We start from the raw sequence: 13209 nt of genomic DNA on the forward strand, positions 1-13209 counted from the left end.
CAGAAAAAGTAAAGCTGTCGTCTGATTTTTTTACCACGTTTTCGGAACTCGTTTTCGAAACTCGTTCACTTTATTTTTTGGATTCTGTTTTTGTCTTACTTAATTTCTGGAACCGCTCTTCCCCGGACTCGAACCCGGTCATCGTGGTCAACTCCTCTATGGATCTCAAGTCTGCCTATGTACACAATAAACTGACTGGACAAACTGTTTGCAGCGGGAAAGCCCTCCACACGGAGATAAGCGGTCACCTGGTAAGCGTGAAAGGGAATAGCGTAACACCACCCCGTAGCGTTCACTTAAAAAAATGAAATGCAGCCATACGTGCCTCCCGGGATGTATTTTGCAGTCTCCAGAAATGTCCACGGGACTACGTTTTCAGAATGAGCCTGGGTTGTAGAAATGTGTTGAAGAAATCTGCTCTCCGCTAAACAGAAATTAAGGAAAAAATAAGGAGGGTGAATAATTCTGGCTTCCTCTGTATGGCTACAATCAGAAGCTCTATATTGACCATATTTGGAATGGTCATGAATATTAATGAGCTCTGCAGGTTCTGTACTCTGAAATAAACGTGCAATTTTATAATACTCCATTTGACAAAAACATGTGAAGAGTTTAGATGCAGAAACCTCTGAATGCCACTTGATATTTTCCTCCAAAATTAGTATAGTTACTAATACTAATAATAGTTTTTCTCCAACTATTATGTGTAGGCTTAGAAATTTTACTTTTATATTCTTGAATAAGTTCTTTTCATTGCCTTTAAAATGAAATACTTTAAAGGTCACCTAGGTTACCCCTTTTTTTTAAACTGACTGGACAAACTTTTTGCAGCGGGAAAGCCCTCCACACGGAGGTAAGCAGTCACCTGGTAAGCGTTATAGGGAACAGTATGATACGACCCCGTAGCGTTCACTTAAAAAAATGAAATGCAGCCATACGTACCTCCCGGGACGTATTTCGCAGTCTCCAGAAACCTCCATGGGACTACGTTTTCAGAATGAGCCTGGGTTGTAGAAATGTGTTGAAGAACTCTGCTCTCCCCTAAACAGAAATTAAGGAAAAAATAAGGAGGGTGAATAATTCTGGCTTCCTCTTTATGGCTACAATCAGAAGCTCTATATTGACCATATTTGGAATGGTCATGAATATTAATGAGCTCTGCAGGTTCTGTACTCTGAAATAAACGTGCAATATAATCATACTCCATTTAACAAAAAAACATGTGAAGAGTTTAGATGCAAAAACCTCTGAATGCCACTTGATATTTTCCTCCTAAATTAGTATTTTTCTCTGACTATTGTGTGTAGGCTTAGAAATTTTACTTTTATAGTCTTGAATAAGTTCTTTTCATTGCCTTTAAAATGAAATACTTTAAAGCAGGGGTTCTCAACTGGTTTGGCCATGGGACCCACATTTTCACATGGTCGTTAAGCCGCGACCCAAATTTTTAGGAATTATAATAAGATTTTAGGAATTATAATTCATTTGTATTTAATTGTTAACATACACAACTAGTGACAGATAAATTATGAGAAAATCACCAAGACTTACAAATAAACAATATTTTACTGCTGTCATTTAACAAAATGTATCAAATTATAGAAATATTACAGAGTAAAAATGTCAAATACTGTAAACAGTGGTTAGTGTTAGGAAAAGTTAAGTTACCGTTAACTAAACTGAACTGTTTATAAAACATTAACACTGATCTGGTTGAACTGAACAGAAACCTGCAAACTGAAGTAAAATTATTAAAATAATCATAACCATTTTATAATAATCAGCAGTTATTTGCTGTTCTGCTGTTGTGTGGGCTTTCCTGACCTTTGCTACACGGTGAGCACAGTAAGATGTACTTGTACTTGTTTTGAACATGAATATGTTCGGCACTTTTGTGATGCCCTCAGCTATTAGAGTCGTCTTAGAAAATAGTCCACAGGTTTTTCCTTGCAACTGGGATGTTTGGTTTCTAAATGTCGTTTTAATTTAGGTTTCATTTCTCTCGTGAAAGCACCTCACTACATATGACACACTGAGCTTTTAAACCTTTTTGTCATCAAAATATGTAAATCCACACTTTACATATTCGGGGTCGTACTTGCGCTGGAATTTCACATGTCAAAAGGGTATATGCGGAGCTAACGTTAGTGTGGTTCCCATACTGATAAACTTCCGGTGACCTGTTATTGTGAACTTTTTTCCCATTTTATACGGTTCCTTTTACAGCATCGATGTTGTAATATCATTAAAATACATTCATTTAGTTGCTCAAGCGTAAAACGAGACAAAAAGCCGTTTACTCGCACGCGCCAGTCAGAATCTGTGGGCTAGCGCAGAAGCTCCATTAAATATACTGGGGTAAAATAAATGCTCATATTATAAAGACATGGCGGGGGGAAATGTAATGTAATGCAGTAATTCTTGTACAATCTGAGACCCACTTTATATCAGATATCACTCAGCCAGTGGAGATCGCTGATTTTTAAAGAAAACAGACGTTAAACGCACCGGTTTCGCATTGCAGTTTGCCAAAAGCGCTTAACCCAGGTTACTGGCAAATTAAAAGTCCCATTAGCATGCTTCGGCACGTGCATTTAAAAATAAAAGTCTGATATAAGCAAAATAAGTTAAATATTAAACTTTTGTTTTTTTGATCACACACTCCACGACCCACTGAAAATGTTCCCGCAACCCACCAGTTGAGAAACACTGCTTTAAAGGACACCTAGGTTACCCCTTTTTATTTTAGATTTATTATGAATCTTTTGTGTCTCCAGTATGTGTCTGTAAAATTTCTGCTCAAAACACTCATCAGATTTTTTATTACACCCCTTTATAAGATTTTATTTTATACATTTTTGCACTGGGTGGCGTGTTTGCTGTACTGCGCCTCTAAGGCGAGTCCTCCCCGCCCACTGTTTCTACGTGCCTTTCCTGCATGCCTTAAGCCCCTTTCACACATACAGACCTTTCCGGAAAATTACCGGCAATTTTCCGGAAAGGTTGTATGTGTGAACAGGTCCTTTTTGAAAATACCGGTAAATTCGTTCTGGCTATTTTCCGGAAAGAGAAGTTGTAACATTACCGGTAATTTGCCGGAATGCTGCGCTGTGTGAATGCAGAAGGAAGATTCCCGTAATAAGCGCGTGCACGTCTAGAACGTGCTGACATGAGACGTCTGCTTTAGCCAATCACAACAGTCAGACGCATTTACGTCCGCACGATTTGTGAGGATAAAAGCCTTTGAATATTTTTCCAGACACATTTAGCTGCTAGAAGTTAGTCAGATCACGTTTATATGTTCTTCTTAATGCCAACTGTGTAAATAATCATCGATGAGATGCTTATGATAAGCCGTTGTTTGTTTACCTTCAAGCTTTGCGTGTGCCTGTGAAACAGCCTATGAGCGCCGCACACGCACATATTATGAACATCTCGACATGCGAAAGTGATCCAGCGAAAGTTGTTCACAATATTGATCATCCACTGAGTTTTTAATTTAGTCAAATGTTTACAAACACAAGCGCAGCCGTTTACAGCTCATTTGTGGTGAATGATGTCAGAATTTACCGGTATTTTGGGATGGATGTGTGAATGCTCTTTTCCGGAAAATTTCCGTAACGTCCTCGCCTGTGTGAACAGCGCTTTTTTCAATATACCGGTAAAGTCGTTCCGGAAATTTTCCAGAAATTTACCGGTATCACTGTGTGTAAGGGGCTTTAGACAACAGACAGACATAAAGGAAGCAGATCTCACGTGGGTTTGTGAGAAATACTACAGTAAGAACTTTACCAATGAGTATCTGATGCATTTGCTGTGTTAAGTTACATCGATGAGCCACTCGCAATGTCATTACAAAGTTCACGCGCACACACACAGATACACACACACATACATATTGCGGACACGACACGCACATACACACAGACGGAGCGCATGCAAATGAGTTTTTGCATGCAAATGTGACAGGATGCAGGTTAATCTCCACTGCTGTATGGAGATCTGTTATGTTAATGTAGAGAATAAACCTGATTTAACGTCCACAAAGCGGGATTGAAGCGTCTTCCTTTATAATTGTTCTGACACGCGGCTGTGCTGATGAAGTAAAGCTGAAGTAAATCGCTGTACTTCATTACACACGTGCTCTGCTTTAAAACATTTTAAACGTGAAACTCACTCTTGAACACATTTGATGATGATTGATGATCCTAGCGACCTGAACAGAGCTTTTATTCCCAGTTGCTTTGCGCTCGTCTTCTCTTGTTGATATGATTATACATATGACTACCGGGACATGTTAATACACAGCTGTCAATCAATTGGGTGGGCGGGGGGACCGCACTCCTACGTCAAGTTGCCTTCGGTCTGAAAACCGCTCCAATTGGTCCACCGTTTTGGTTTTTGCATCTGAAATCTCCATATTTTAACAAATTGGCCAGATGTTTAAAAAGTGTGTGTGTGTGTGTGTGTGCGTGTGTGCGTGTGTGTGCGTGTGTGTGTGCGTGTGTGTGCGTGTGTGTGTGTGTGTGTGTGTGCGTGCGTGTGTGTGTGTGTGTGTGTGTGTGTGTGTGTGTGTGTGTGTGTGTGTGCGTGTGTATGTGTAGGGTGGAGCGGAAGGAATGGTCTCGTCTGAAGACTCGAGGCCGAGAGCCCGTCAGCGGTGAGTGGCAGAGTATAGTTGTTGTGTTTTAAGATATTTCTTTTTACAATGAGGTGCAATCAATATTTAATAAAACCAATTGGTCAGTTATTTTATTCATGTTTTCTGTGAGGCTGGGATAAATGGAATAAACAGAGTGAGGACAGAATATATGACTTCCACAACAATAAAATCCCATGTGTTGATTATGTGTGTTTCAGGACGCAGCGATTACATCGTGAGCTATGAGACGGTGACGCAGAGTGAAGGTGAGTGTGTGTGTAAACAGTGCATGTCATTATAAAAGCATGTGACTTGCTGCAGGTGATGGTGGGAAACTCCACTAGGTGGGATTGAGATGTCATTTTTCTCTCATTGATTTGTGCTAAATGTTCAGGATTCACCAATAGAGGATCTGTCACTGTGAATACAATATTAGGATGAAACTACAATAAACTGAGTTTCAGGTATGCCATGTGAAGTCTGCTTTGAGGCTAGCATTTTAGCTAAAACTGAAAATGTCGACTCTTCGAGAGGAGCATGTGATTTAATTGATCGCGGCTGGGCTGTCATTCGTAACAGTGGCAGATTTGGGCATGGGCAATTTGGGCGATCGCCCAGGGGTGCGTTTCCCAAAACCATTGTTAGCCAACTAAGGTCGCAAGTTCCATCATTACAAACATAGTTTGTTGATTTGCCGTTTCCCAAAGCCAACGCTCCAACTAACATTCACAAACTGCGTCGCAAACTTGAGCACTCGCAACTACACCTCTGGAGCTGTAGTTAGAAACAAAATTTCTGGCTGTGTTCTATTCCCACTTATCCCCTCTATGCCCTATTCATTTAGAACATTTTAACATTCAAAGTTGGAATGATTAAAAATAAAAAGCATTAAGCTCATCTCTCTTAGGTGTAATTTGCTTTCAAGGAATTTTTACTGTTCAGTTTTAGCGATCTTCATGTTTACATTTTGAACACAGCCTCATGGTGATAGCTATAGGTGACCTATTCTTTAAAAGCGGAATTTATGTTACGTCTCCAAAGCTTGTGAAAACCAAAAGCATACGTTAATTGTTTTAATTTATAGTGGGTTATTTTTTACGGATCTGTACTGTATATGACATGGGCCTGCTGGTTAGAACCTTCTGAAAAAATAAATAAATAAATAAATAAACAATATCCTACTTAATAATAATAATAATAATAATAATAATAGTAATAATAATAATAATAATACTTATTATCATCATTAATATTATTATTAAAGTATGATTTTTAAATTTCTTATAAATAATAAATATTACATTTTATTTTATAATAAATTGCATCATTATTTATTTATTTAAATGATTTATGTATGATACTAGGTGGATATTAGGATCAGGTGTTAGCTTTTGTAAGTGATTTATTTTGTTTTAGAATGTAATGTTCAACTTCTTAATAATATTAGTAAACACAGGGCCTATATGTGCCATTTACATATATTTCAGTTAATATGGAAAGCGAGTGCATGTTTTTACCAGATCTAAAATAGGACTTTATTTAAAATGCGTGTGCGTGTAAAACAATATCATTTGCACAAAGAAATTATGGTTTTTCTCTAAAGAAGTAGTTCCTCCACCCAGTTTGGGTGGATCTGCGATGGATCTGCGACTAAGAAACTACGGGTTTTGGGAAGCACTCAACACTACATCCTTCTTTTCCCAATTGATGCATCATACTATGATAGTTTAGCCGCGAGTTACGTCATTGTTTGGGAAACGCACCCCATGATGGCATCGGTAAGGCACAAGACGGTGCAAAAAAAAATGTGCCCCAGCAAAAGCTTAGAGATAAGACTTACTTTATGCAAATATTAAGTTAGAGTAATCCCAGAATAAACACGTTAGGGGCCATTCACATTTGCCGTATTTTGCACTTGCAAGTTTGCTATGTGCAACTGAAACAACACTGGTGAAACTAAACTGAGAACCATTCTTGCGCACGTCACGCGCTGCTCCTGCTATGAATCCTGGTTGTGTACACTCATGCAATGTATAACCGGAGTAACAGTCTTTTATGCAGAGATGTCAGCACGCAGCGAGTGTTGAAAGTCAACAAAACTAAAGTTTTATATATTAAATAGTTTGTTAAACAAGTTACATATATTATGATATATATATATATATATATATGAAGTCAGAATTTTTAGCCCCTCTTTGAATTTTTTAAAAAATATTTTCCATATGATGTTGAACAGAGCAAGGAAATTTTCACAGTATGTCTGATAATATTTTTTCTTCTGGAGAAACTCTTATTTGTTTTATTTCGGATAGAATAAAAGCAGTTATACATTTTTTAAACGCCATTTTAAGGTCAATATTATTAGACCTCTTAAGCAAAATCTTTTTTTCAATAGTCTACAGAACAAACCACTGTTATACAATAACTTGCCCAATTACCCTAACCTGCCTAGTTAACCTAATTACCCTATTTAAGCCTTTAAATGTCACATTAAGCTGTATAGAAGTGTCTTGAAGAGTATTTAGTCATATATTATTTATTGTTATCATGACGAAGATAAAATAAATCAGTTATTAGAGATGAGTTATTAACACTATTATGATTAGAAATGTGTTGAGAAAATCTGCTCTCCATTATATGGAAATTCTGAATAAAATAGCATGGCTATAAAGCAGAAAGGAGAGGTGATCAGTCAGGGAGGTAAGACTTAACATCAATTTTTCATAAGTCAGGTCTAAGACAACAGATAATTCTATAAAATATATGCTTTTTTTTTATTCTATAGATTTCGTCATAGATTGTCATAATATTCATGCAAAAGATATCTTAAGTGATCTTGGCATATCACTCCAGTAGTGTCTACATTGTTTTCCAGGTGTATATGGGGTGGTTCGCCCAGGGTGCCATTTAAACTAGAACCGCCACTGATTCATAATCAGCAATAATCCAATCAGAATGATCCAAGCCAACTGTAAATAGACTGATTTTGCCCTATTTTCTTATCTTTATTTTGGAGGACTCCCCCCTTCCACCCCATCTCCTCCTTTTTCTCCTTTTACCAGAAGAGATCTTGAGACCTTCCTGATCTCGGACATTCTTCTTATATCCTTCTTATATATACCTCTTATATGCTTATTGACCAGACGGGAGCCTTGGGCTCAGTTATCTCCGAGCTCAAGGTTTTCTCCCTGGACAGCATGCCAAACCTGCTAAGAGCGTCAAGTAATATCCAACTCTTTGCGACAGAATTAAATGCTCCTTATTTAATTATTTCATATTACTATACCATTAATGGATTCAGTTTACTGTAAATTATACATTTACATCATTCTATCTCAAGCAAAATGAATGGAAAATGCTAGAAATGTACCCACAATTCAGCAAATGAAGTTTGTCCAATTTATCTTTAGTCATATATTTATATATATGTAACTCACAACATGCAACAGACAGTTAAGATGAAGTAAACACTGAGGTTATTACTGTTTTTGCTCCTAATCCACACCATCACTGAGTAGTTATAACTCCTAATGACTGTTGTCTGCAGTGGATTTTAATCATTGTGTCCTTTTTGAGATTTATACATCTTAATTACACTGTGTGAAAGAGCTTTAAAGTGGAGCTGCCATGCAAACATCGTGTGTCAGCAGTGTGTGAATATCTCCAGCCTCTAATGGTAAACATGTATTAATTGTGTTGTTTACAATCAGACTTGATTGACATTCCCCCTTTGTACGTGTCATCAGAGTGGGAAAGCCACGCCCACCAGTGCCCATCTCTTCCTCATTAGCATAGAATGTCAGTATTGTTTTGAATCTGCCAATATGCTTACATAGTCATTTGCAGCTCCGCCCTCTTCTAAAAAGAGCCCAATCTCATTTGCATTTAAAGCAACAGTCACCAAAACACCACAATTAGGATCAAAGCCTGAAAGGGTCAGTTTCAGAGAGAACATTATCTGTTTGCTTTTTTGAGCTGAAACTACACACACACACACACACACACACACACACACACTCACACACACTCTAGAGACATCAAAGACGCATTTCACATCTAGTAAAAAGAGGCATAATAGGTCCCCTGTAAACAATAGAGCTTCTGTTTTGGTGCTTTTACCGTAGTGTGTATAAAACCGGTCTGATAAACTGCACAGTGTCGACAATGTTTTGCTCATTATGATGTCATTTCCTGTCCTGCAGTGCACTACGCGCGTCCCGTCATAATCCTCGGACCCAGCAAGGACCGTGTGAACGATGACCTCCTCTCCGAGTTCCCGGACAAGTTTGGCTCCTGTGTGCCCCGTAAGGCTGACCTCTGACCCCTGAATAATGTCTCACTGTGATGCTAAAACATATAAATAATATTTTAGGAGCCAAATTCTTCACACAGTTCTCTAAACGAGCTTTCAGCTCGGCACAGCAGCTCGTTTCACATTTACAATACACTAAAACTAACACAAACACTTCATACATGTCTCAGATCAGTTCATTTTTATAACACACATACATGAGCTGCTTCCCAATTCACATGTAATCCATCCTAAATAGTATTGGAAAATAGAAATAGTATGTACTAGGGATGGGAAGATTCATCGATATGTATCGATACGCGGTCATGCGCGTGCACGATGCGAGTGCATCGGTTGAGCAGCAGAGGATGAATGAAATCTTGGAAGCAAATCGAGATGCATCGGTTTTTCCAAGATACAACTCATATTTTTAATATAGAATGTATTTTTTATTTATTAACAAGTGTTGTCAACCTGTTTTTGGCACATAATTTAATCGACCTACATAAAGTATGCCTTAGCAACGGGCTTGCGGATGTGTACACTTACACTACAACTCAGTGTATCAGGTGTGCGGATGAAGCTAGTGGAGCGCCCTCAGAAAGCGCGAGAAGCAAAACAAACATTTTATTCCTCACTGAGTTTTAAATCTAAAGTATGGCAACATTATGGATTTAAGGATGGACGACATGACAGGACAGATGCAATTTGCAAAATGTGCCGCGCATCTGTAAAATACGCGAGCAGTACGACTAATCTGAAATCTCACTTGAAGCGGCGCCACGGTGTTGTTGTGGAAGCATCTTCCAGTGTTCCTGCATCCCCGGCTTCCTGCACTGCTTCAACTGTAGCTACCAGCTCCAAAAGTGGTGAGAAAAGCATTGCAAGTTTTCTCCATGCGCAACAGTTCTGCTCGCTCTACGCCAATAACGAATGCTATTGCATTGTTCATCTGCAAAGATATTCAGCCTAGTGTCACGGAGAACGAAGGTTTTAAACACCTCCTCCTGTTAATTTGTATTTATTTATATTTTTATTAGCCTGTTGTTTACAGTGACAGTGATGTTTCAAAGCAGCATAACACTGCTAGTTCTCAACCTTAAGTTTTGAATATTCAGTGGCAAAATATATCTTTGTAAAACTTGTTTTCATAGTTGAAAAGTTAAATCACAATTCTTGTTGTGCAATGCTAAATTTATTTATGTTGAAAGAGTGGAAATATATACATTTATAATATATATTGCACTTATACATTCTGTTTATCTTGAAAATATTTAAATAATATGTGCTATAGGTTCTAAAATGGCCCTCTACTGTAAACTGACACTCTGAGAGAAAAGCCAGTTTGTAAAAAAAGTCTTGGTTTTGCTTGGTTTATAAATAATCAAACTCATTCAATGGCACAGCATCCTCTTTCACATCATCTCATAAACTTGATCTAATAAGTTAGTGCTGAATTATCGCATTGTATCGTGATATGGGTGTGAATCGTATCGTGTTGCATCGCAATATGTCACAAATGTATCGCTAATATATCGGATCGTATTCTTTGTATCGAGATGCGTATCGGATCGGCATTATAGCTTAGATGCCCAACCCTAGTATGTACCAAACTTTTGTATGTTGAAAAGAGTATGCTAAATGTACTCGGATGGTCAACTATTTCCAGTGAAAAATCAAAGTTTAGAAGCGTCTGTACTTTAACCACTAATATTGCCCAAAATACATTGCGCATAGGAGGCTAATTTGATTAGAACTATAGATCAGTTCGATTTCATTTGTTTATTTCTCTAGCGCTTTTACAGTGTGGATTGTATCAAAGCAGCTTAACATAGAAGTTTTAGTAAACTGAAATTGTCAGTCCAGAGTTCAGAGTTGAAGTTCAGTGTGGTTTAATTTTCACTGCTGAGAGTTCATCTTATGTATTCATAGTGAACACTAGAGGGCGCCTGTGCAGAAACTCCACATATGTGTCAAAAAATGTGGCTGTAAATGTGTGTACAAAGGCTGTTTCTGTGTTTGACAGACACGACGCGGCCGAAGCGCGAGTACGAGATGGACGGACGCGATTACCACTTTGTGTCGTCTCGGGAGCAGATGGAGAAGGACATTCAGAGCCATCGCTTCATCGAGGCCGGACAGTACAACAGTCACCTGTACGGCACCAGCGTCCAGAGCGTCAGACAGGTGGCAGAGCAGGTGAGAGATGTAGAGATGGATGGACAGATGACGGGATGAGGAGCTGGAGGAAGACGATGTCTGTGTTTATGTGCTCGTATGTGTGTATGTGTGCGCATTTGATTTTGTGCATTTGTCTTTGTTTGTGTGTTTACATGTGTGTGTGTGTTTGTGTGCATGTATATGTGTGTGTGTGTGTGTGCATATGATTTTGTGCATTTGTCTTTGTGTGTGTACATGTGTGTATGTTTGCATGTATATATTTGTGTGCGCATTTGATTTTGTGCATTTGTCTGTGTGTGCGCGTGTGTTTATGTCCCTGTATATGTGTGTGCGCATTTGATTTTGTGTGTTTGTTTTTGTTTGTGGGCCTGGATATGTGTGTGTGCGCGCATTTAATTTTGTGCATTTGTCTATGTGTGTGCGTGTGTTTGTGTTCCCGTATATGTGTGTGGGCATTTGATTTTGTGCATTTGTCTTTGTTTGTGTGTTTGCATGTGTGTGTGTGTATGTGTGCATGTATATGTGTGTGTGTGCACATATGATTTTGTGCATTTGTCTATGTGTGTGCGTGTGTTTGTGTCCCTGTATATGTGTGTACGCATTTGATTGTGCGTTTGTTTTTGTGTGTTTGCATGTTTGTGTGTGTGTGTATGTGTGCATGTATATGTGTGTGTGTTTGCATTTAATTTTGTGCATTTGTCTATGTGTGTGCGTGTGTTTGTGTCCCTGTATATGTTTGTGCGCATTTGATTTTGTGCGTTTGTCTTCATTTGTGTGATGGCATGCGTGTATGTATATGTGTGCATGTGTGTTTGTTTCCCTCTAAATGTGTGTGCATTTATTTTTGTTTGAATGTGTGTTTGTGTGCCTGTATGTGTGTGTGCGCATTTGATTTTGTGCGTTTGTCTTTGTTTGATGGAATGTATGTGAGCATGTGTGTTTGTTTTCCTCTGTATGTGTGTGTGCGCATTTATGTTGTTTGCCTGTGTGTGTTTGTGTGTGTGTGTGTGTGTGCATGTGTTTGTGTGCCTGTATGTGTGTGTGTGTGTGTGTGTGTGTGTGTGTGTGCGCATTTGATTTTGTGTGTTTGTCGTTGTTTTTGTTTGGGTGTGCATGTGTGTATGTTTCCATGTGTGTTTGTGTGCCTGTATATATATGTGTGTGTGTGTGTGTGTGTGTGTGTGTGTGTGTGTGTGTGTGTGCGCATCTAATTTTGTGCGTTTGTCTTTGTGTGTGTTTGCGCATGTGTTTGTGTGCGTGTGTGTGCATTTTCTTTGTGTGTGTTTGCATGTGTGTGTGTGCTTGTATGTATGCATGTTTGTTGTGTTGGCGTTCATTTTTTTTGCATGTCGTTGTGTTCACACGTGTGTGTGCTTCTATGTGTGTGTGTTTCCGCGTGCATTTATGTGCGTCTGTGTCTGCATGTGTGTTAACATGTTTTTTAATGTGTGTGCCTATGAATGCTTTGTGTGTATGTGTTTTTACGCATGTGTGTGTTTGTAGGTATGCCTGTCTGTGTGTTTGTGCGTGTCTGTGCATGCACGTGTGTGTGTGTGTTTATGCATGGGTGTTTTTGTCCATGCATGTGTGTGTGTTTGAATATGCGTCTGCAATCATGTGTGTGTGTGTATATGTGTGCATGTATATGTGTGTGTTTGCATTTAATTTTGTGCATTTGTCTATGTGTGTGCGTGTGTTTGTGTCCCTGTATATGTTTGTGCGCATTTGATTTTGTGCGTTTGTCTTCGTTTGTGTGATGGCATGCGTGTGTGTGTGTATGTGTATGTGTGCATGTGTGTTTGTTTCCCTCTATATGTGTGCATTTATTTTTGTATGCATGTGTGTTTGTGTGCCTGTATGTGTGTGTGCTCATTTGATTTTGTGCGTTTGTCTTTGTTTGATGGAATGTATGTGTGAATGTGTGTTTGTTTTCCTCTGTATGTGTGTGTGCGCATTTATGTTGTTTGCCTGTGTGTGCCGCATTTGATTTTGTGTGTTTGTCGTTGCTGTTTTTTTGGGGTGTGCATTTGTGTATGTTTCCATGTGTGTTTGTGCGCCTTTATATGTGTGTGTGTTTCTGTGTGCATTTAGGTGC

At 38.7% G+C, this 13209-nt stretch overlaps 1 protein-coding gene across 3 annotated transcripts in view; it reads left to right on the forward strand.

The window, feature by feature from the left end:
• Positions 1-13209, forward strand: part of dlg4b (discs, large homolog 4b (Drosophila)) — a 75865-nt gene that overhangs the window by 54688 nt on the left and 7968 nt on the right. For all 3 annotated transcript variants that reach the window (NM_214728.2, XM_073938224.1, XM_073938225.1), the window contains 4 exon segments: positions 4605-4660; positions 4861-4908; positions 8845-8946; positions 10960-11132. In NM_214728.2, the coding sequence (NP_999893.1) occupies positions 4605-4660; positions 4861-4908; positions 8845-8946; positions 10960-11132 (379 nt within the window).

This window comes from Danio rerio, chromosome 23 (genome assembly GCF_049306965.1).
Source record: "Danio rerio strain Tuebingen ecotype United States chromosome 23, GRCz12tu, whole genome shotgun sequence".
NCBI lineage: Eukaryota > Metazoa > Chordata > Actinopteri > Cypriniformes > Danionidae > Danio > Danio rerio.